General features: G+C 43.8%; 2 protein-coding genes across 3 annotated transcripts in view; one reads left to right on the top strand and one right to left on the bottom strand.

The window, feature by feature from the left end:
* The window catches only part of MED13L (mediator complex subunit 13L), a 209,660-nt gene that overhangs the window by 125,722 nt on the left and 60,941 nt on the right, over window positions 1-22,997 (bottom strand). The window lies entirely within an intron of this gene.
* LOC142297462 (actin, alpha cardiac muscle 1) lies at window positions 6,641-8,263 on the top strand. The gene has a single exon (XM_075341690.1). It carries the CDS (start codon window positions 6,838-6,840, stop codon window positions 7,969-7,971), a length of 1,134 nt encoding a protein of 377 aa, XP_075197805.1. The 5' UTR covers window positions 6,641-6,837; the 3' UTR covers window positions 7,972-8,263.

Raw genomic sequence — 22,997 nt, 5'->3', positions numbered from 1 at the left:
GTGACTGGGAATACGGAGCAGAAAACCTTACATAACCAAAAATTCTAGAGATCCCAAATATCAATTTTTAACTCACATAAGCTATATGTGACATAACGCTAAAAGCCTTTTAGACGTCGTCATACTGGCATCATTGCTAAAACGGAAAACGTATCAGGAAACTCCAGCTGGGTTTTCCCTGAAGAGTCTTCTTTGGAGATTTGCTGGACGTTTTTGCGGCAGATTTAAAAAAGAAAAACAATGTATATGTAAAACAGTTTAGCTTGCACTGGACCAGTCCCTTTTTTTAGAAGTAGTTAGAAAGATGGAACACAATACACAGCACGTCATTTTGGCATAGCGATGCATAAGTTTGTGTTTAACGTTTATCGTGCATTAGTTTAATTGGGATCAAGGCGGAATTCCACCTGAAAATGACGCCATGATTACATAGCCACAGAAGTTCTAGAACATAAGTCTCACATACGCCACAAAGTCTGAAACACATTCCATAGTGAAAGAACAAATGTGTGGCTTTTGTGAAGGGTTTTTACGCCACAGGTCATGGCCAGAAGCAGCAGACCAAGACAAGAGCTAACTTTCTACGTGTAAATACCTTCTTCCTTGAAGGGATTGTCCACTTTTACTACTTAGTACAGTTTTCATGTACTTTTGACTGAATAATGGCAGCGGATAGAGGATCATGTGACTGATCTGTCCATCATGCTCCGATTGTAAAACACCCGACATGGGAAAGCTGCTTTTCTATTGGAGCAGGCTGATACAGGTCTGGTCACATGCTGCACCAGAAGTGCTGATCACTGACAAAAGCTGCACTATGAGAAAGAACCACGTTACTGGTTGAAACAAGTGACAAAAGGTCTAAGTTTATGAATACATTTATTAATCACAAATTATTATTAAAATTAGATACAACAAGGTGCTTCACAAAGAATAATACTGGGGACTGGTGGGCTTATACAGAAGACAAAAATACGCTTCGTAAGACAAATTTACAATTGGACCTCAAATAGCTGTATTCATCCTGCCAAAAAAAGGCATATTCAACATAATTCCTACCTTTTGTTTAGATTGGAGGCTTGATTTCAGGAAATCCTCTATCAAAGCTTCAGAAAATACTTAATTGGTGCAGTGGCTTGAGCATCGGAGCAGTACTATGTGGGTCGGGTCTTGTGTAAATATTCCTCCTGTGCGCTTGGGCTGTCCGTTATGTAAATTTCTCCCCTCAGTCACCGCCATTACAGTTATAGCCGGCGCATGCTCAGTAGCATCTTGAAGTATTACAGGAACTCTTCAATAAAATGCTGTCCGAGTCAGCGCCTGTGCATCCCACCACCTCCGCTGCCATTGTATTGGAGACACTGTCGTTCTGCTTCGGACTTATCCTTGATGAAGGATTTTTGTGTAATCAAGCCTCCAATCTGTAAACTGAAGGTATGATTTGAATCCGCACCCTTGCGCCAGTATGGTACTTTATATGTGGAAAAACTAGCTGGTTAGTTCCCTTTAAGGTTTTCTACTTTCCATGCCTAAATCATCCAGTAATCCAGAACAAAGGATACTTTGGCATCATGGTACTGTTATTAGATAACATTCCTACATGTGAGCTTGCAGATAAAACTAGAAAACCATGAAAATTCACTGAAGGATCCTGATCCCATTCCATAACCCTTAGGAAATGCCGTATTTGGATGAATGGTGGCTGGGATATTGTGCTGGACACTTCTGGACTTACTGAGTAATCTGAAGCTCGTCTAGTAGTCAGATATAGCCTCTCGAAAATAGCTCACTGGAGGTTTTACTAAATTTGGCAAAGGAACAGGACAGTAACAAAGGTCTGAGCATTCCCAAACTGCAGGGCTGAGCACTGAAGGACAGATAGGTGAGCAGTTACATGTACAGTATATCTCATAAGTGAGTACACCCCTCACATTTTGGTAGATTTTTTTAATGACATCTTTTCATGGGACAGCACTGAAGATCTGACATTTTGATACAATGAAAGTCAGTGTACAGCTTGTATAAGGCTATATGCGCATGCTGAGTTTTTGCCATGTTTTTTGGTGCAGTTTTGATGTCAGAAAGTGCTCACGTTTGACTTCCAAGTCTATGAGAATTCAGATTTGCTGTGCGCATGTTGCAGTTTTTTTGTCTGCAGCGTGTCACAAACTTCTGAAACTGCAGCATGTCAATTCTTTTTGCGTTTTGTCCCTGCGTTTCTCACTAGTGATGGGAGGACTCGCAAATCAATCCCCGATCAACTCGGGGTCGGCGCTGGATTGATCCCTGGAATCTGGCCGGATGCCGGCCTCCATATAATCAAATGTAACCAGAATAATCCAGTGCAAAGGGGTAGGACCAAGTGCTTCATACTTACCGAGTCACCAGCGCAGCTGTCACACTGCTCCCACGGCCACCCATTCACTTCTCGGGCTGCTCATTACTTTCATTGAGCATGCACAGCTTTTTCCACCCACCAGTGTCTGTGATTGGTTGCAGTCAAATACGCCCCCACGCTGAGTGACAGCGTGTCTGACGCTTCCAATCACAGACCCGGTGGACGGGTCTATATTGTAAAATCAGTCAGTGCTGCGAAAGTGGCACTGGGCATGCGCGAGACCTCAGGAGCACTGGGCGGCGTCCTCAGGTATGGAAATTAGCAATGGGGGACGGCATAAAGGACCAGGAGGGAGAATAACGGACGCAAGACAGCCCACCCCCGTGACCATAAAAAAAAAAGATTTGCATACAAAAAGGTAAGACTTTATAAAGTATTTATTTAGGTCTCAAAAGGGGGCACAACAACAGGGACCTTTCTAGAATGCAGCCCAGGAGCTGCAGAGGGGGAATCTTTTAGGTTTATTGAGAAATTTCTGCTGACAGGTTCCCTTTAAAGAAAAAAAAAAAAAGTTTAAAAATATGAAAAAAATTAAAACAAAACCTTAAAAGTTAAAATCACCCCCCTTTTTCCCTATTAAAAAGAACAGGAAAAAAAATACACATTTGGTTCAGAAATTCTGGATCAAAATATAAAATCAACAAAATTGGAGCAGTAAATGGCCCAACAAGAAAATAAACCGCCAGAATTATGATTTTCTTTTTGGGGGGGGTGGAGGGGGGGGGTTGCAGCAACATTGAATTAAAATGCAATAGGCGGCGAGCAAAACATTGCATAAAATCAAAAAGTGGTACAAAAACGTGAGCTGAAGAAGCAAAGATGCAGTGAAATGAGCCCCAGGTCCGGGTCTCGGAAAAACTTCCGATTTCTTTTTAAACCTATATGTGTCTGGCATCCACAAACTTGTACTAACCTGGGATATCATAATGCCAAGTCAGTTTTACCATACATTAAACATTGTACATAAATAAAAATTGTGCAATTACATCTTATGGTTTTTTTTCATTTTTTTGGGGGGCCAATTTCACTGCACTTGGGACTTTTTTTCCACTATTTGCCAGTACAATATGGGGCAGAATGAATGGTGTCATTCAAATGTCCATCTCGCCCCGCAAAAAAACAAGCCCTCATGTGGCTATATTGACGGATAAATAAAGTTATGGCTCTTTGGAGGAGGGGAGTATAAAAATAAAATCGCTGCTGAAGGGGTTAATATACATAGCTTATATATATCAGTAGAAGGAACATGGTTCTACTGAAAGTATATATACATAGAAAATTGACAAAGAATGATAAAATGGTTAGAGCACGGCAGCCCATGTGTGGAGTGAAGACGGGCCAGCTGTCCGCACAAGAGACATGCATTGTCTTTTTTAGGAATTCTTCCTTGGCTTGTTCAGCTGTCTCCTCACCCACTCCTCACAAATTCCAACCTATTTCTGTCACTTCCCAGATATGAAGACATTGCTAATCACTTAACACATGCTACCATAAGAAACCAATTTAAAGCCATTAAGACATAAGTTTCTGCTCTGCAAGATATAAATGATACGCCAAAGTATATCTGTGAGCCTGAATCTATGAGGCAGCCTAACAGACCAGCACATATATAAAAATGTCTGCTTGAAGAAAAGAAAAAAAACTTGCTGCGGGCGCTGCTCCAGATCCAGCGATTCCACTAGGTGTCTGTACCAAGCATGTACATTCATTTATAAACGGAAGTTTAGTCTGGGACATAAATTATGGGAATAGGAATATGACAATACCTGAGAAACGTGATGTGATTCTATACCAAATAAAGTGCCTGTAGCAGTAGCGTCTTTTTAGAGATCCCCATTTTTTTATTGTTTTTATTGCATTAATGTCCCACACTGAACTTCTGTGATAAATACATGCACATGTCTGGATCTTCCACCTATCGGATTTGGCACAGCGCCTACAGCAGGAACCCTTTTTTTTTTTCTTGGATCATTTTGTAATGGGCCGGATTCCCAACCGTGCCAAGGAAGGTGGAGGGCAGCAGTTCATCTGATTGGCTTATACAGGAGCTGGGCACAACTTTGTCCAGGTGAGCGTGACTCCCTCTGTGTCTAGATAACCTTAGGCCATGTGCACACTGAGTATTTGGAGGGTTTTTTACCTTCGTATTTGTAAGTTAAAGCCAGGAGTGGAACAATCAGAGGAAAGTAGAATAGAAACACAAGCACCAAATCTGTATTTATTACCTACTCCTGAATTTGGGTTCTAAATACGGGACAAAATTCACCAAATACAAACGTGGGCATGTGGCCTTAGGCCCGTTTCACACACATGGCATTTCGCCGGATTTACGGATCCGGTACACTCCAGTACAGTGTAATACAGTACAATGGCATCGCGGTAACGTCCGGTCACATGCTGTCATGTGATCGGAACATGTGACCGGCGCATGCCGCAATGTCATTGTACTGTATTAGGCTATGTGCCCACGGGAGCTTGCTTCTGCAGATTTTGCCGCGGAAAACCTGCGGATTTATCTGGATTTTCTAGATAAATCTGCAGGTTTTAGCAAGTACAGACACTCCCCATGTTATCCTATGGGACATGGGGAGTGCTGTGTCCACGGAAATGTGCGGCTGCTGAATGTGCGGCTGCGGAATGTGCTGCGGATGTCCCGCAGCCGCACATAACTGCATGTCAATTATTCCTGCGGAAATCCTGGCCCTCCACTATGGAGATAGAGGCCGGGACATCCGCAGGTAAATCACATGAATATCCGCAGGTTTACCGCAGCTATTCCGCTGTACTACCGCAGCTAAAAATAGCTGCGGATGCCGGCGGGCAGCTGCGGTAAACCTGCGGCCGTACCTGCGCCGCTGATTGGAGCCGTCCCCATTACCCTGCTGGATCGCGATCATCTCCTGTGTCTGTGCCAGTGTCCCGGCCGCTGCGTGTGGACACGTGCGCACAGCGATGACGTCATCGCTGTGCGGCCGCTAGTCTCCACTCAGCTGCCGGCACAAACACAGGAGATGATCGCGATCCAGCAGGGTAATGGGGACGGCTCCAATCAGCGGCGCTGCCGCTGACACAGACGGAAGTACGAGCGATGCTGCAGGGAACAGAGAGTACTGTACACTCACTGATTCACTGCTCCCTGCGCTGATGATGACGCGCGGGGAGCAGTGAATACAGCCGCACATGATCACTCCAGGCCGTAGTTGCCAGGGGTGATCATGCGAGCCGGCTGTTTATCCCCCGCCCATCATCCCGCCCACCTGTCAGCGCCGGCTTCAGCGCTGAGGGATGATGGGCGGGGGATGGGCGTGCATATTAAATGAGCGGGTCCACGTGGTCACGGCAGGCTGCTACAGCCTGCTCGTGCCCCCGATGACCCGCTCCACCGCAGCACCCACATTCCCCGCAGCCACATTCAGACCATAAGACGCACCCCCCACTTTCCCCCAACATTTGGGGGGAAAAAAAGTGCGTCTTATGGTCCGAAAAATACGGTATATATATATATATATATATATATATATATATATATATATATATATATATATATATATATATATATATATATATATATATATATATATATATATATATATATATATATATATATATATATATATATACACACACACACACACACACACATACATACACATACATACATACATACACACACACACACATACACATATATACATACATACATACATATATACGCATATATACACATATACATACATATATATACACATATATACATACATACATACATACATATATACACACATATACACACACACACACACACACAGTATATAGCGACTGGTCATTTCTCACAGTGAATGGACTAGGTATATACTAACCATATGCAGATATAGCAAAATGTTCTGCTCAGCAGCCAAGAGCATTACATGAGTGCACATATAATTATTATTATAAGCACTTATAAACTATTTTAAAGCCCCAATCCTTATCTCAGAGTAACAAGCATATCCATTAATGGGCAAGGAGGTTGGCACGGATTTTCAGAAGTGTGCCTCTTCATTTGTTGCACATAGCTGCATAGATTAACCCTCTTCAGCTGTTCTCCAGGAATATGTCACTGTCACTCAGTCTTGTATGCCAGGAGATGTGTGGATCCAGGGACCGCAGCTGACAACTATCCATTTATGGCTACACAGGGCAGTGTGACAAGATCCTCCCATACACACAGTAACCCAGAGGGTAACATGGGCTGTCCTTTTTGAGAACCAAATATGGGAAGCCATAGGGGGGACTCCCAAAGCATTCCTAAACTAGGGAAGAGAACTACAAAGAGAAAAAAAAAAAAGGGGGATGGAAGTGAATATATAAAGCCTTTGCTTCTACAGCTGAGTCCTAGCTGCAGCATTCGGCATCTGACCTCCCTGTGAACGTGTTGAGAGCTTCCTGCACTAACAGCCATGTGTGACGACGAAGAGACCACTGCCTTGGTCTGTGACAACGGCTCCGGCTTAGTGAAGGCTGGATTCGCAGGAGATGATGCACCCAGAGCTGTATTCCCATCCATTGTGGGCCGTCCTCGCCACCAAGGTGTCATGGTAGGCATGGGACAGAAAGACTCCTACGTAGGTGATGAAGCCCAAAGCAAGAGAGGTATCCTTACTCTGAAATACCCCATTGAACATGGTATCATCACTAACTGGGATGACATGGAGAAAATTTGGCACCACACCTTCTACAATGAGCTGCGTGTCGCTCCTGAAGAGCACCCCACCCTACTTACAGAAGCTCCATTGAACCCAAAGGCTAACAGGGAGAAGATGACACAAATCATGTTTGAGACCTTCAATGTTCCTGCCATGTATGTTGCTATCCAGGCTGTACTGTCTCTCTACGCTTCTGGTCGTACCACTGGCATTGTCCTGGACTCTGGCGATGGTGTCACACACAACGTCCCCATCTATGAAGGGTATGCATTGCCTCATGCCATCATGCGTCTTGACCTGGCTGGCCGTGACCTCACCGACTACCTTATGAAGATTCTCACTGAACGTGGCTATTCTTTTGTCACAACAGCGGAGAGAGAAATTGTCCGTGACATCAAGGAAAAGCTGTGTTATGTGGCTCTGGACTTTGAAAATGAGATGGCCACCGCAGCATCTTCATCTTCCCTGGAAAAGAGCTATGAACTGCCTGATGGTCAAGTCATTACCATTGGCAATGAACGTTTCCGCTGCCCAGAAACCCTTTTCCAACCTTCCTTCATTGGCATGGAGTCTGCTGGTATTCATGAGACCACCTATAACAGCATTATGAAGTGCGACATTGATATTCGCAAAGACCTGTATGCCAACAACGTTCTTTCAGGTGGCACCACCATGTACCCAGGTATTGCTGACCGTATGCAGAAGGAAATCACTGCTCTAGCCCCAAGCACCATGAAGATTAAGATCATTGCCCCACCTGAGCGCAAGTACTCAGTATGGATCGGAGGCTCCATCCTGGCCTCACTGTCTACCTTCCAGCAGATGTGGATCAGCAAGCAAGAATACGATGAAGCTGGACCATCCATTGTCCACCGCAAATGCTTCTAAATATGCATCGTTGTGTGGACAGTGCTCAGTCTATATTCTATTGTCATATACAAATCAAGAGACATTATGCGATGAACTGTATCCTACTAGAGACTTAAGTCAGGTGTACCTCTTGTCATTGCCCAGACTCTCATCCTGCAGATTCACCCCCATCATCACGTATGAGACAAGGGCGATCGTTATATTGTTTGATTTTTGGTAACACTCATTCCAAAGCTTGTACAATCGTGAGCCACCATTAATGTCAAACTGCTGCTATACTACCAAATTAAAGGACGTCATGAAATTGAAACTGCGTCATTTATTCTTGCATGTAAAGGATTATAAGCTATAATTTTAAACAAATGTAGGGGCCTGCTGTTAAAGAAAAAAAACATAGGTACTCACTGCTTATAATATGGTAAAACATTTCCTATAAAATTATATTCATTATTCAAAAATTACTAGATCTACATATTCTCAAACACTGATTCTACAAATAAAGTTTATAATACTAATGCTAAAAATACTGTTCGTAAAAACAGGTATATTTATAATATAATATTATAACTGCATATTATTTTTTCTATTAGTACTTTATTACAAATATTTAAAATAGTAAAAATATTATTTAGAATACTAACCACCATTACCAGTATTTCTAATATTACAAATACTAACAATTTTACTAACATTGCTAATATTAATGCTAATAATAAAATGGTTTATAACAAACTGGACATCTCACTGAATGGCCAAATAATCCACACAATTGGGTCAACTTTACACAAGTGTGCCAATAATGAAATTGCCTGATACAGGTGATAGAGATGTGCAAATATCATCTATATCAAGGTATCACACAGCACAATCAGCATCAAAATTACACAATATAATAAGGTTGCTCTTCCCATTAGACCGTTCTCTGGGGTTCACCTTTGCCCTCTCATGGTCATACTGGTGTCTAATTCTACAGGAAAAATAAAGTACACAAAATCATAACAATTAACAAATTAGGGGGAAATACGGTTATTGCAAGCGTTAACCTTCGGCAGATTGACTGGAAAATCATAATACATCAAAGAGCAAAATATACATAATAAGCTAAAAGCATCACAAGATAACACTAGCCAGCCGCACTTTCATGGCATGGACTTGGAATTTCAATAAGGCATCTGTGAAGGGCACAAATAGGTTGTTACACCACTTCTTGTCACTTACAGACTTGTTCAGCAATGGATTATGCTATATTAAACCAGACAACCAAGCATTGGTGGTTACATTGCTGACTATGAAAAAAACAGGTGCACATAAGCAGCCAATACTGTATACATTGGGGGGAGCCATTCATTAGCTAAACGTGTACAGATCTCTAAAGACAACATATACACTCATAGGATTTTTAGGCATTGACCAAAAACTATGTAGTGGTGGAGCGGGTGTCACAGGAGGCGGCGGGGGGGCGCTGCTGGGTGGCCGGCGGCGCTGGCTGCCCGGCAGGAGGAAGGGGGGGGGGGGGGGGGGGAGAGGGCTGGTGGGTGGCCGGCCGCTGGGTGGCCGGCAGGGAGAGGGGGGATGCTGGGTGGCCGGCGAGGGGAAAGGGGGGGTGGCTGCTGGGTGGCTTTGATCAGTGGAGTGAGGGATGCTTTATCGGCGATGTGATTTTTGAATAATGCCGCCCGGAATCTGTGCAGATTGAGCTCTCTGCTCAATGAAAGCCCCAAGAGCTCGATCTGCGCATGAGTCGACTCCTGGCGGTATTATTTGAAGATCGCAGCGCCAAAAGAGCATCTCACCCCTGCACTGCCTTGCTCCACATAGTGCCCACCGCAGCCAGCACAGCCCCGCACCGTAGACAGAACATGTCACCCCCCGCATTTGGTATTCCATAAGTGATGTATGTGCTATTTTTTTCCTCACCTAGCATTTGTATGCAATGACATCCTTATGATGTGGGGTTTTTCTCAGCAAATATTATTCTACAGTAATTTATAGGACCATTCTCAGTGTTCTAGGGTACAGAATTGTATGTATCCATAAAACACAGATGTCACACAAAACGTGTGCGGCGTGCAGTTTTTTTCTTGCACCCATTAATAGAGTAGAGTCCGATAGATGAGTGCAACTGCAGCATGTTATGATTTTTTTTTTTTTTTCTTCAGTCCGACTTGAGCTGAGGAAAAGAAAAAAAAAAAAACAAATTACAGATCTGCTCTGCCTCACTGACTAACATCGGTCGAGTGCAATGCGATTTTTGTTCTCACATTGCACTCTTCCGTTTTATACGCCAGTGTGAGAGCCAACTGTACAGTGTATGGAGAAATGGCTTTAGGCTCTGCTTCAGATGCGCATAGCCATTTTTGCCGATTACTCCATACACATGCACACTTTACTCAGCCTGCATGTTTTAAAAGCCCCACTCCAGCGTTTTGTTTGGGGGGGGGGGTGAGGGTAGCGTCGGAGTCGTGCTTCTGCCCCAATTCTTTCACTCACCCTCCTGCAGATTTATGCTTGTTCGGCCCAACTCTGGTCCCGTGGCACAATCTAGTGCCCGTACTTTCTGACTGGCCTGAACTTGGAAGTTACGACACAAGCTCCCAATGCCACTCACAGCCAGACACACAAAAGAGGGAAGAACAAGGCTCTCCGTATGGCGTTGGGACCTCCAGCAACATTAAACACTGGAGATGCCAGCAGGACACCTATCGCCAAAAATCAACTGGAAGCCAATGAAGATGGGGGACAGGAGACTTACATTTAAAAGCTCCAAAATAAAGAAAAAAAAAAAAAATACACTGGAGTAGTGCTTTAAGGGAGGGAATAAGTCTATGCTAAACAGTATATTTCTGGATCGGTCACTGAGAGCCACAACAATGCTGCCAATGAGATTACTTCTCCGGGTGAACTGTGATTTAAAAACAGCAAAAATTGGAAAATATTCTTAAATTCTACAACTTTTTTTTTTTTTTTTTTTAACCCCATTCATACTCCGGCTTTTTTCTACTTTTCGTTTTTTCCTCTTCTTCCAAGAGCCATAACTTTATTTTTCTGTCAATATAGCCATAGGGCAGTTTTTTTGTGGGACGAGTTGTAATTTTTAACGACACCATTCATTCTGCCCCATATTGTACTGGAAAAATATTCCAAGCGCAGTGAAATTGCAAAAAAAAAAAAGTGTGCAATTCCACGATTGTTTTTCAAGTTTTCCACTTATACAGTGTTCAATATATGGTAAAACTGACCTGGAATTATTATTTTTTACGTCGGTACGAGTTTGTAGATACCAAAAACATGTATAGTTTTACTTTTATCTAAGTGATGAAAAAAAAAATTCATAAGTGTCAAAAAAAACAAAACAAAAACAAAATTGCCTCATTTTTCATCAGAATCTGGGGCTCAATGATGAATTATTTGTGTGTCCTAGAGTTTGTAATTATACACTTAAGTGGATACGTTTTGTTATTTTGATCACCTGTTATTGCATTTTAATACAATCTTGTGGGTGGCTCAGTGGTTAGCACTGCAGTCTTGCAGTGCTGGGGTCCTGGGTTCTAGTCCCACCAAGGATGACATCTGCAAGGAGTTTGTATGTCCTCCCCATGCTTGCGTGGGTTTCCTCTGGGGTCTCCGGTTTCCTCCCACACTCCGAAGACATACTGACAGGGACTCTAGATTGTGAGCCCCAATGGGGACAGTGTTGCCAATGTATGTAAAGCGCTGTGGAATTAATAGCGCTATATAAATGAAATATTAATTATTAATAATATTATTATTATTATTATCATTATTATTAATAATCTTGTGGTGCCAAAAAACTGGAAACATGGAAACTGCAGATACTAAATGTGTGTAATTTTTTTTATTATTTTACTTTCAACGGGGCAAAAGTTGAGGGGGGGGGGAGCGCATATTTTTAAACACTTCTTTTTTTACAATTTTTATTGCGTTCCCCCTTAGGGAACTTTACTCAGCATAAGCGATCAGACTGCAGGCATAGAGTAATGCTGATGATTTGTGAATCCTGGTGCTCTGCCGGGATCACAGGAAGTGAATGACAGCCACAGGAGTCATCGTCTGACCCCACGCTGTCATGGAAACGCATTGGCGCCCCATGATCGCGTCACGGGAGCGAGCGTTGATGGTTGCTGGGAACAGAGTGATCCCTGCCGGCACATGCTATATCGCGATGTCAATTTGACAGCGTCATCTAAGGCCATGTGTCCACGCTGCGGAAAAGCCGCGGATTTTCCGAAAATCTGCAGCAGCGGCACTTCCCAGCCATTTCTATGGCATTTTGGAAATGCTGTGCCCATGCTGCGAATTTTTCCGCGGCGGATTTGCCGCGGATTTTGATCCGGAAAAATCTGCAACATGTCAATTATTGTTGCGGATTTTGGCTTCAGAATTAGGAAAAAAAAAAATAAAAATCCGCACCAAAATCCGCGGCAAATCCGCACCTTTGAAAAGGTGCGGATTTGCCGGGAAAGTCGCGGATTTTCATGCAGAAAAATCCGCAGCAACATTCTACCGTGGACACATAGCCTAAGGGGTTATCAGGTGCTAGTGCCGATCCACCGCTACCGGTGAGCTGCACACGTCTGCCGATTAAAATCAGCAGACATGTGCGGGGAATAATGCGAGCTTGCCATGTGAGCCCACAGTAAGGGGATAGACAAGGTCAAGGACGTCCTTAGCTTGAAAGGGTTCATTTTAAACTTTTTTAAAAATGTATACATTTAACTATAAAATGTTGACCCTAAAATTACACATTGTAGCACCAGTAGGGAAAAAAGTAAAACAATTAAACTATGTTAACAGGTTGCACTTTTTTCTGCGGGGAAAAAGCACAGCATTTTACTGTCCCAGCAAGGTGAATGAGAATTCTTAAATGTCATGACAATGTAGTTTCAAATCTGCAGAATGTCTATTCTTTCTACATTTTAAGGCCTCTTTTACACGTCCGTGCAGAACACACACGTTTTGCACAGTCCGTGGTGTAGGTGCGTATGTCCATGTGTGTCCAGTGTGTGCTGTCAGTGTGCTATACGTGTGACACCCGCAGTTTCTATACTTACCTGTCCAGGGTGCTGCTATCTGGGGCGTTGCTACTGCTTGGTGCAGTGAATAAGCGATGAGCATAATGAGCTGGGTTCGAAAGCAAGTGACAGCAGCAACAGACAGCAATGGCTGGAGAAGGTGAATATAGAAATTCATTTTATTTCACAGAAACGTGGTTTTCTCCAGAACATGCCACACTGGGCACATCAGTGTGCAGTCCATGCGGTCCGTGTCACATCTATGCTACTAGAGAAAAATGGATATTCTACGTGTGGAGCAGACGGACATACGTGTGCTCCACGGGAACACACACAATTGTGCACAAACCCCATTGATAAAAAAAAAAAAAAAAAAAAAAATCGGTCTATGGGTACCCGTGTCTCCAGTATGTGTGAAAACAGATGTCACATGTACCAGAGATACGGATGTGTGAAGGAGGCCAAACCCATTACAACAAAGAGGGAAAAAAAAATGTAAAAAAAAAAAAGTGTGAATTTTATTTAGTGCTTTTCCTGCTATTACAAGTATTTGTAGCATATTTGTGGGCTGCAAATACTCAACATGTGCACACACACTTAACTCTCAAAAACCAGAAGTGGTGCCGGTGAATCTATTATACTTTCCACTGACTGTTCCACTCCAGGTTTGAATACGGAGGTTAAAAAAAAAAAAAAAAAAAAAAAAAAAAAAATCACCAATAGTCAACATGTGCACATGACCTTGTGTATAACAGATTCAGACGATCTAGAAAACTTCAACCATTCCTTTATATCTCTATGATGCCCCACACCAATATTTATTGTAAATCTAATATGAGGGGGAAAAGCAGTGGGTAGGTTTCCCACCCTTAACGCATCAGCTGTATAGTGGACAATTGACAAATGTATAATTAGCTCGGGAAGTAAACAGCCAAGCGCTGTGCGCATTATTAAAAACAAAAAAACCCCTTTAATAACAAATTGATCCCCAAACGACTGCAGTCATGTAAAATAACAGACAGATAATACACTACATGGGTCCTGCGCTGCTGCTTTACTATGTGTGTTTTGGCAACATCCCAACTACAAAGTTCCCCTAAAGGGAATGAACCAGAAAATTGTATATATTTATTATTTTTTTTTATGTGTTGCATTGTTTTTGGGGTGTTTTTTTTTTTTTGCTTTATTAAATTTAGCGACTTTTTCTCATATCAATCTTCGTTTAAAATTAAATATTGTAATCTTGCAATTTACACACTAACCACTTTTAATAAGACTCATACTTCCTGTCTGTGGGTAAAGGTGTTATTAGACACTATGTTTTGGTTTTTTTATGATAGCGATTGACGAGTGTAGTTATCGAGTCGTTATCGTTCAGACAAGCTCATAATGGTGCGGTCGATGGAAAGCCACTAGTCATTCACAAAAGCATGTATTCCAGCTTAGACACTTATTACACTGTGAAAATTTATGCCAACAAGTGATAATTTTTAGCAAGTTGAAAAATCTTAGCTATTACACACAGTCGCTGTCTTTAGAACTATATTACGATTTTAAGCGTGATTTTTGCCTTGTCTAATAAGGACTCTGAGTTTTCAGCAGACTCCTTATCAGCAGAGGAAGGATCACAATGACAGGTTATACCTGTATACACAGCTGAAAACACAGGATCTAGCGATCACAACACCCTTTATAACCATCAATGCACACACTCGTTAGATACTTTAATACAAAGTATTAAAATTAGTATTAAAATTGAATACAAAGTATTACAAGTTAGGTCAGCTCCATTGCTGTTAAGGTACAGGTGGATTCATGAAACAACACGGACAAAGTCTTAAAAAAAAAAAAAAAAGCCCCAATGGTAATGTAAAAATGGCAATATTTCTAACTTTAAGCAAAGGTGGGGTAATGGGAAAGGGGGTGAACATTTCCCAAAAAATACACCTAGGCTACTTTCACATTTCCATCATTTTCCCTCAGTCACAATCCGTCGCTTTGAGAAAAAACAATCCTGCAAAATAATTTGCAGGATTCCGCTTTTTCCCATAGACGTGTATTAACGAAGGATTGCGACTGATGGCCTAGCGTTGCATTCGTTGCGCAACTGATCAGTCATGGGTTGACTGACCGTCGGGCGGAAGCAACGCACAATGTAACATTTTTTCCTAGCGTCGAAACGACACACTGCTCAAGATTCTCTCGCAATCCGTTAAGAGGTATAATGGTTGTTTATGGTGCAGGATTCCGCCATAATCCGTCACACGACGGAATCCAGTGCTGGATTCCATCATTTTCTACTGAGCATGCCCAATATGTAAACAATCAAATAGCAAGGCTCCAAAGCTGGTACGACGGATCCGTTTTTTTACAGGATTCAGTCCCATCAGTTGTACCACAACTGTGACTGATCCGTGGCATCAGTCACAAAACAGATTGTGACTGATGGAAAAAATTGGTGTGTGAAAGTAGCCTTAGGGCACTTTTCCACTTGCGTTTTTTCCTTCAGTCACAATCCGCCCTTTTGGAAAACCGCGGAATCCGTTAACGGATTCCGCTGTTTCCCATAGACTTGTATGGACGACGGATTGTGCCAAAAGTACCTGCGTTGCTTCCGCTGGCCGACGCTGCATTGCTTGCACCGGGTGGAAGGAACGTAGCATTTAAGGTTTTTCCAGCGGCGGAATCCTCTATTTTTCACTGCGCATGCTCATTTTTTTTTATTTCTTTAATCACGGAAACTTTAATTTTGTCTCTCGGTGGCCGAACGTTCAGCTGATCAGCCAGCACATGAGAGCGCCCAGCTGATCGCCCGGCCGCCGGCATGTGAGAGCGCCCAGCTGATCGCCCAGCCGCCGGCATGTGAGAGCGCCCAGCTGATCGCCCAGCCGCCGGCATGTGAGAGCGCCCAGCTGATCGCCCGGCATGTGAGAGCGCCCAGCTGATCGCCCGGCATGTGAGAGCGCCCAGCTGATCGCCCGGCATGTGAGAGCGCCCAGCTGAGCGCCCGGCCGCCGGCATGTGAGAGCGCCCAGCTGAGCGCCCGGCCGCCGGCATGTGAGAGCGCCCAGCTGATCGCCCGGCCGCCGGCATGTGAGAGCGCCCAGCTGATCGCCCGGCCGCCGGCATGTGAGAGCGCCCAGCTGAGCGCCCGGCCGCCGGCATGTGAGAGCGCCCAGCTGAGCGCCCGGCCGCCGGCATGTGAGAGCGCCCAGCTGAGCGCCCGGCCGCCGGCATGTGAGAGCGCCCAGCTGAGCGCCCGGCCGCCGGCATGTGAGAGCGCCCAGCTGAGCGCCCGGCCGCCGGCATGTGAGAGCGCCCAGCTGAGCGCCCGGCCGCCGGCATGTGAGAGCGCCCAGCTGAGCGCCCGGCCGCCGGCATGTGAGAGCGCTCAGCTGAGCGCCCGGCCGCCGAGTGATCAGCTGATCGTTCACAATAGTCTGCTGCCGGTAAAACTGTAAAGAGAAAAAAAAAAAGCTTTCCGTTTTCTACGATCCGTTGCATCCGTTGTACCATTATATGCAATGCATCCGTTACATGTCACAACGCAATGCAATGGATGTTCAATGCAAGTGTGAAACTAGCCTTAGACAAACCTGATAAGTCATTTTCTGCTGACATGTTATTTTTAAGCATTAGGATATACAATCAAGATGTAACACCCTCCGCTTATCTGCCCCCCCTAAGGCAGGAAAAAAAGATGCATGAAATCTAAAACTGTCTTAAAAAACACAACTAGCACTGTCAATGTCCTGATACAAGGGTTAAAAAAAAAAAAGTGTGGTTGGGACAAGTGCAATATGGTCTTATCCAGGTGATGGTATAGGTGTAAATGAAAGAAACTCAACTGGTTGGGGTTGTGTGCCCACGGCTGCAGTGTACCCACGATTGAGAAACAGTATACCAGGAAGAAAGGGGGTTAACAAGTCACGCTGCCGGGAAAGGAAATATGAAGCAAAATGTGTAATCCAAGCATTTTATTCAAGTCTACGTGTTTCAAGTAAACTTCATCAGGCCATAAACTACTAAGAATTTGCAAGTCAAAACCAGGAGTGGGTCCTGAAGAAGCTATTACTTGAAACGCGTAGACTTGAATAAACTGCAGTACTTGGGTGGATTACACATTCTGCTTCATCTTTCTTGCACCAACAGAGCGGATTGTTAACCCCTTTTCTTCCAGGTACAATGTCTTGATACAAATGTCTTGTGTGCTTACATAATAAATGCAAGTCATACAAGTATCATAAAAAGAGTTTGAAAAATAAAAATTTTAAATCTTGTGGCTTCTGTCGGTTCAATTAAATCTCAATATACAAAATCCAGTGTGGCCATAACAGACCTACATAAGCATCCAGAGTTCTCTGCAGTTTCTTACACGAAAGGGCAAGGCGGTATACACCCATGATATCAAAATGATCACATTTCATGGCCGTGCGTACGCCCTTCTGTTTTAGATCTAATGCAAATCATTATCGTCCTGGAAACAATGTCGCGGTGGATGTTGTAAGCGATGTTCCAATGAAAAGCCTCCTCTGTACCTTCTTCATACAGAAAGGTTCATTTGTCCTCTAAACTGCATCTGCTTATACACATCAAGTGCAGAGTGCTGAGCTGTGATATCCACCACTGACCTTCTATGTGCTACTTTATAGCTAATGAGGGATGTAAGCAGCGTGTCAGGGGAGGGAAGTGTACGAGATACCACAGGCCACAGCATGGAACTATGTACAGTAGTGATGAAGGGCAGCTTTCATTTATGGAAGGTTAAATATGACCCCAGACCATTTAGAAACAACTTTGGACTTGAAGGGGCCGTTTCATCAGAGGCAACCTCTTTCAAAAAGGCGGCAGTATGAGCAATTATCATCCCCTGGTAAACAAATGAATTTGTCAGGCGGCTATTCGGCTGAAAGCACTAAAGGATGAAAAATGCCACTTCAGGGGGCCAATGCTGGCCCAAACAGGAAATCCCCTGTATGATGTCCACATATCCTAAGTGGGCACAAAGAAACGGGTCGTCCTTATAAGACAAGCCCATTAAACCCTCCACCATCCACAGAGGTGGGGGTTACTACACGGCTTTCATATCCTTTTGTAACGGGGAGAGAAGATTCTGTGGTGTGGCTACAGGTCAATGCAAAACCCACAAGCCTGAAGCTTCCTATAACACTGCTTTCTCCATCTGTATGCACTACTACACTGAGGTACCAAGACGTCTCCTCCCTCCTGCTCCTGACGTGCAGACGGACAGGGATAAAGACAATGAGAAGTGATAGGAAGGCACAAGTCAGGCTTGTGAAATGCCGCTGCTTGTCACGTAAATCGGACGGGAATCACACAAATACAATCATCTGCCTCGCTGTCCGACAACTGCACTCACCGCGCAGACACCACAAATGTGAATATTTTATAAACTACTACCAAAGAAGAGGGGAATCTATATATTATTAAAGGCAGATTGTGGAAGCAGGAATGTCACGAGCACCATCGCTAAGAACAGGTGCCTCATAAATGATTCAAACTGCTGGAAAGGCTTGATGCCGGCACTTCAATTATATATAATGGGCTGGAGCATTGCACGAGGCACATGTTCCTGCAGAGCCACGCTCTGTGCTACAGTCTGCGGCTCAAACCTGCCTCCGCTTTGTTTTCTGTCAGTAAATTATATTATAAAAGTACATAATGCAGAAGAAAGTCTCCGAAACTGTACAAAGCTGTGCAGAGAGGCATTCTTTACCCATCTGTGTTACATATATATCAATTTAAAAATAAATGCAGCACAACAATAAAATTAGGATAGCTGCAGCATAGAACACAGCAAAGACACCTGCCACAGACAAAGGGGGTCTGTCAGCAGCTTTTACCACTGGCATCAGGGTCTCCACCCCTATATCATGCTGCTCTCAAAAGGGGTAGCAAAGAGCTGCTGACAGATTTGCTTAAGGCTATGTGTGCACTGAGCGTTTTTGGGCTCAAAACTGCATGACTTTGCTTCCCCAGTAATGTCTATGACTTTTCATTTTTGCTGTCCGCACACAATTTTTTTTGCTGCGTTTTTGAGTAAAAAAAAAAAAAAGAAAGAAAAAAAATGGACGTCAATTCTTTCCTGCGTTTTTCACCCATGCAATGCATTCGAAAAACGCAGCAAAAAGGAGTGATCAAAAACGCAGTAAATCGCAGCCAAAAACGCACCGAAACTCAGTAAAAACGCGTGTGATTACCGGAGCGTTTTTGCGGCCAAAAACACGCTGTGTGCGCACATAGCCTTAAAAAGGGACACATCAGATTTATGCTCCCTGAACCACAGGCAGAACGAGTCCTAGTCCATCTGTGCTATTGCGGCCAGGAATGGGTTTCTGAAACAATGGTGCTTGAGCAGCTTGCCAAGCATTGTAGTCAGACCGGACTACCCCGATGAGAAGTCAAAACTAGACTTTCTACACCCCATAAAAAACTAAATAAATTCATATCTATGGAGCTGTAGGAGGGCTTTTTATTTTGTGGGACAAACTATCGCTCTTAGTGGTCTCATTTTTAAATAGATATGATTTTTGGTCACTTTTCATTACAATTTTCGGTAAGTGGAGTAACAATACTTACATTTTGTATTTTATTTTATTTTTTTAAAAATAAAAAAAGGAGCAATCCAGTGATCTTCCTCTATCCATTAGCAAGTAGTATCATGTATACATAGAGTTTTACAATACTTAACAGCCGGTGTCTTCTGTAGTTTCCAGCTCCACTCCAATCTCATGTGACCACATTTGGGACCTGCTGAATCAGTGTCTGCTCTGTGGAGCAGTGGTCACTTTTTCACTTTTCTCGATGTAAGCCCTTTAGCCTTGTTCCGAGTCTCAGACTTAAGCTAGCCATACACATTAGATGGCTCGGTCACACACAGGAGCACGTTTGGCCACGCGCTCGTGTTCTCTATGAGATAGCCGCTGACACATAAGCCGGAGGCTCATTTCTGGCAGCACAACATGGTCAGCTGCCTGAAACTGGACATTCACAAATGACAGCACTCCAGACCATCAGTTTGCCGGCACCACCATAGACATTAGACCGTCAGCTGTACCTGTCAATATTGTTAGTTTCAGACGTCATTAGACATTAGTATATGGGGGCATTTACATTAAAAAAAACTGACCCCAATTTCACAGACTGTGATTTGGTAGGTCCCAAATCTAGTTACGTGATGATGGAGAAGATCGGTGCTGAAAATAGCAGCCAACGGTGACCAGTAAGTATTGCAATACCAAATTCATTTTATGCAGAAGAAAAATTCACTAACCAAAATACAATAATGTGCAAAACATATATATATATTTGTAGAAAATGTTACAAAATAAGAATGCTTTATAAAAAAAAAAAAAATTGCCCATTAAGTGAATGAAAAGAGAAATCAAATCATTTGGTGTAACCGCCCTTTACCTCCAAAACCGCATCAATTCTAGGCACACTTCACACAGTGTTTGAAGGAACTTAGGGGGATGTCTAAAACATCTTGGAGAACGGACCACAGACCTTCTGGGAATGTAGGCTTGTGTCTTCATGTAATCCCAGATCGCTGTGTGGAGGCCATATCATAAATCAATTCTAGGACTCCTAGTTCTTCAAGTTGAAGACAGTCCTTATGATATTTGCTCTGTTTGGAAATACATTCATATCGAAAAATAAATTTGGTGCCAGAAACTCCCAGATGCAAAAGTATCTGCCTGTATGTACTGCTCAGCATTGAGACCACCATTAGTCCTGACCAGTTCCTCAACTGTAATGAATTACAGACCCAAACTTGCAAAGGAGCTTCCACCATGCTTCACTGTTGCCTGCAGACAATCATAATTGTACTGTACTTCAGCCCTCTGCCAAACAAAATGCCTTCTAATACATACAAATACTTCATGTTTTGCCTCATAAGACCAAGCAACCTGATACAATTATATTACACCCCAGTTCCTAAGATTTTGTGCATAAAGTCACTTGAACTAGTTTCCATGTGAAAGGTATGTTGTTTTTTTTGCCCCAATTCTTATATGAAGATTACTTCTGGCCAGACTACTTAGGCTAGTTTCACACCTCCGGCTTTCGCCAGTTAGCCGGTTACGGCGCACGCCAGTTAGCCGGTTACGGCGCACGCCAGTTAGCCGGTTACGGCGCACGCCAGTTAGCCGGTTACGGCGCACGCCAATACAGTGGCAGCGTGAAAAGCTCCGGTCACATGCTGTCATGTGACCAGAGCATGTGACCCCGCAGTTACAGCGCTGCCACTGTACTGTATACACTGTACTGGCATGCGCCGGAACTGGCAAAACGGCGAAAAGCCGGAGATGTGAAACCGCCCTTAGTCGGGTGTAGCTAGCTAGCTCCATTGGTTAAAACCAGTTCCAAGATGGTAAAATTTCTGGACATCTTCTGATTTTGAAGCCAAGTAAGCATAAAGTGTGGATTGATCACAGCACTTCTGGTTTTCAACGTTGTCCATTTTCTGTTGTCGTGAATGCTAAGAATTACAGGCAGATAACCATTATATAAAACCATCAAAAAAGGAGTATGGTTTCAAATTTATTCTACCGCATACAGCTACTGCTGTTAGGCTACTTTCACACATCCGGTTTGAGCCCTGCGGCTCAATCCGGCTGTGAAAACTATGCAACGGATGCGGTGAAAACACCGCATCCTTTGCATCAGTTTTTACATGCGGCCGGTCCGGTTTTTTCCGGTTGCGGCATGCTACTGAGCATGCGCAGTGGAAAATACCGCATGCGGCGACCGGATGCGGTTTTTTCCGCATCGCGCCGCATCCGGCCTCCATAGGGATGCATTGAAAAATGCGCCGCAGCGGCCGGATGCGGCGCGATGCGGTGTTTTTTGCCGGAGCAAAAAACGTTGCAGGGTACGTTCGATCCGGCCGCCGCATCGGCTAAATCTGCCGCATGCGGCCAAAACCGGACCGAACGCAAGCCCCTGCGGCACAATGCGGCACTAATGTAAGTCAATGCAAAAAAAAACCGCAATCGGCGTTACAAAAGCCGGTTGCGGTTTTTCTGCAGAACGCCGTATTGTGCCGCAGAGCAAAAATCCGGATGTGTGAAAGTAGCCTTAAGAACTAGCATCAGCGTAAAGATGAACAAGAAGTCCTAGAAATTATGACATGGTCCAAACAGCACCCTGATCTCCACACTGAGTCTATGGCCATGGTCACACAAAAATGTATTTAAAGAGTTAAGCCCCCGTCACATTTAACAACTTACCAGCGATCCCGAAAACGATGTGTCCTGATAAGGATCGCAGGTAAGTCGCTGGGAGGTCGCTGGTGAGATGTCACACAGTCAGATCTTACCAACGATGCAGTAACGATCAGCGACCTGTATAACGATCTCGGCAGGCAATAGGACAGTGTTAGGAGGTCGTTGGTAGGCGTCAAACACAGCGATGCGTTCTGCCCAGCAGGACATCGCCTTTGAAGAAAATGGTCTGGACCATTCTGCAACGACTAGCGATCTCACAGCAGGGGCCTGATCGCTGGTAGGTGTCACACATAACGAGATCGCTGCTGCGTCACGGAAACGATGACGCAGCAACGATCTCGTTAGTGATCTCGTTGTGTGTGACGGGGCCTTAAGAGGAGTGAACTCCATTTGATATTCCACATGTCATGCGAGAGTGATTTTTTATTTTCACGCCAAGTATCTGTATGACATTCAAATGTAATGCGTTGGGTTTTTTTCCCCTCAGCAACTATTGGTCAAATCATTTACTGGACAATTTATTGCCCCATGCTACAGTATGGTAATGGATCGGTAAAGAACAGACCACATGTGTCAGTTTTTCTCTCATCCTTAGACTTGCATTGTTGAGTCTCGGCTGTTTCACACAGCTATACGCAGAGTGCTGCAATTTTTTATTCAGGCCAATTACGTTGCCGAAATTAAAAAAAAAATAATCAGATCAGTGACTAACTGAACAACATGGGTCTGAGTGCAATTCAATTTTTTTTTTTTCGCATTG

This window comes from Anomaloglossus baeobatrachus, chromosome 1 (genome assembly GCF_048569485.1).
Source record: "Anomaloglossus baeobatrachus isolate aAnoBae1 chromosome 1, aAnoBae1.hap1, whole genome shotgun sequence".
NCBI lineage: Eukaryota > Metazoa > Chordata > Amphibia > Anura > Aromobatidae > Anomaloglossus > Anomaloglossus baeobatrachus.
This window is presented reverse-complemented; position numbering and strand designations above follow the sequence as displayed.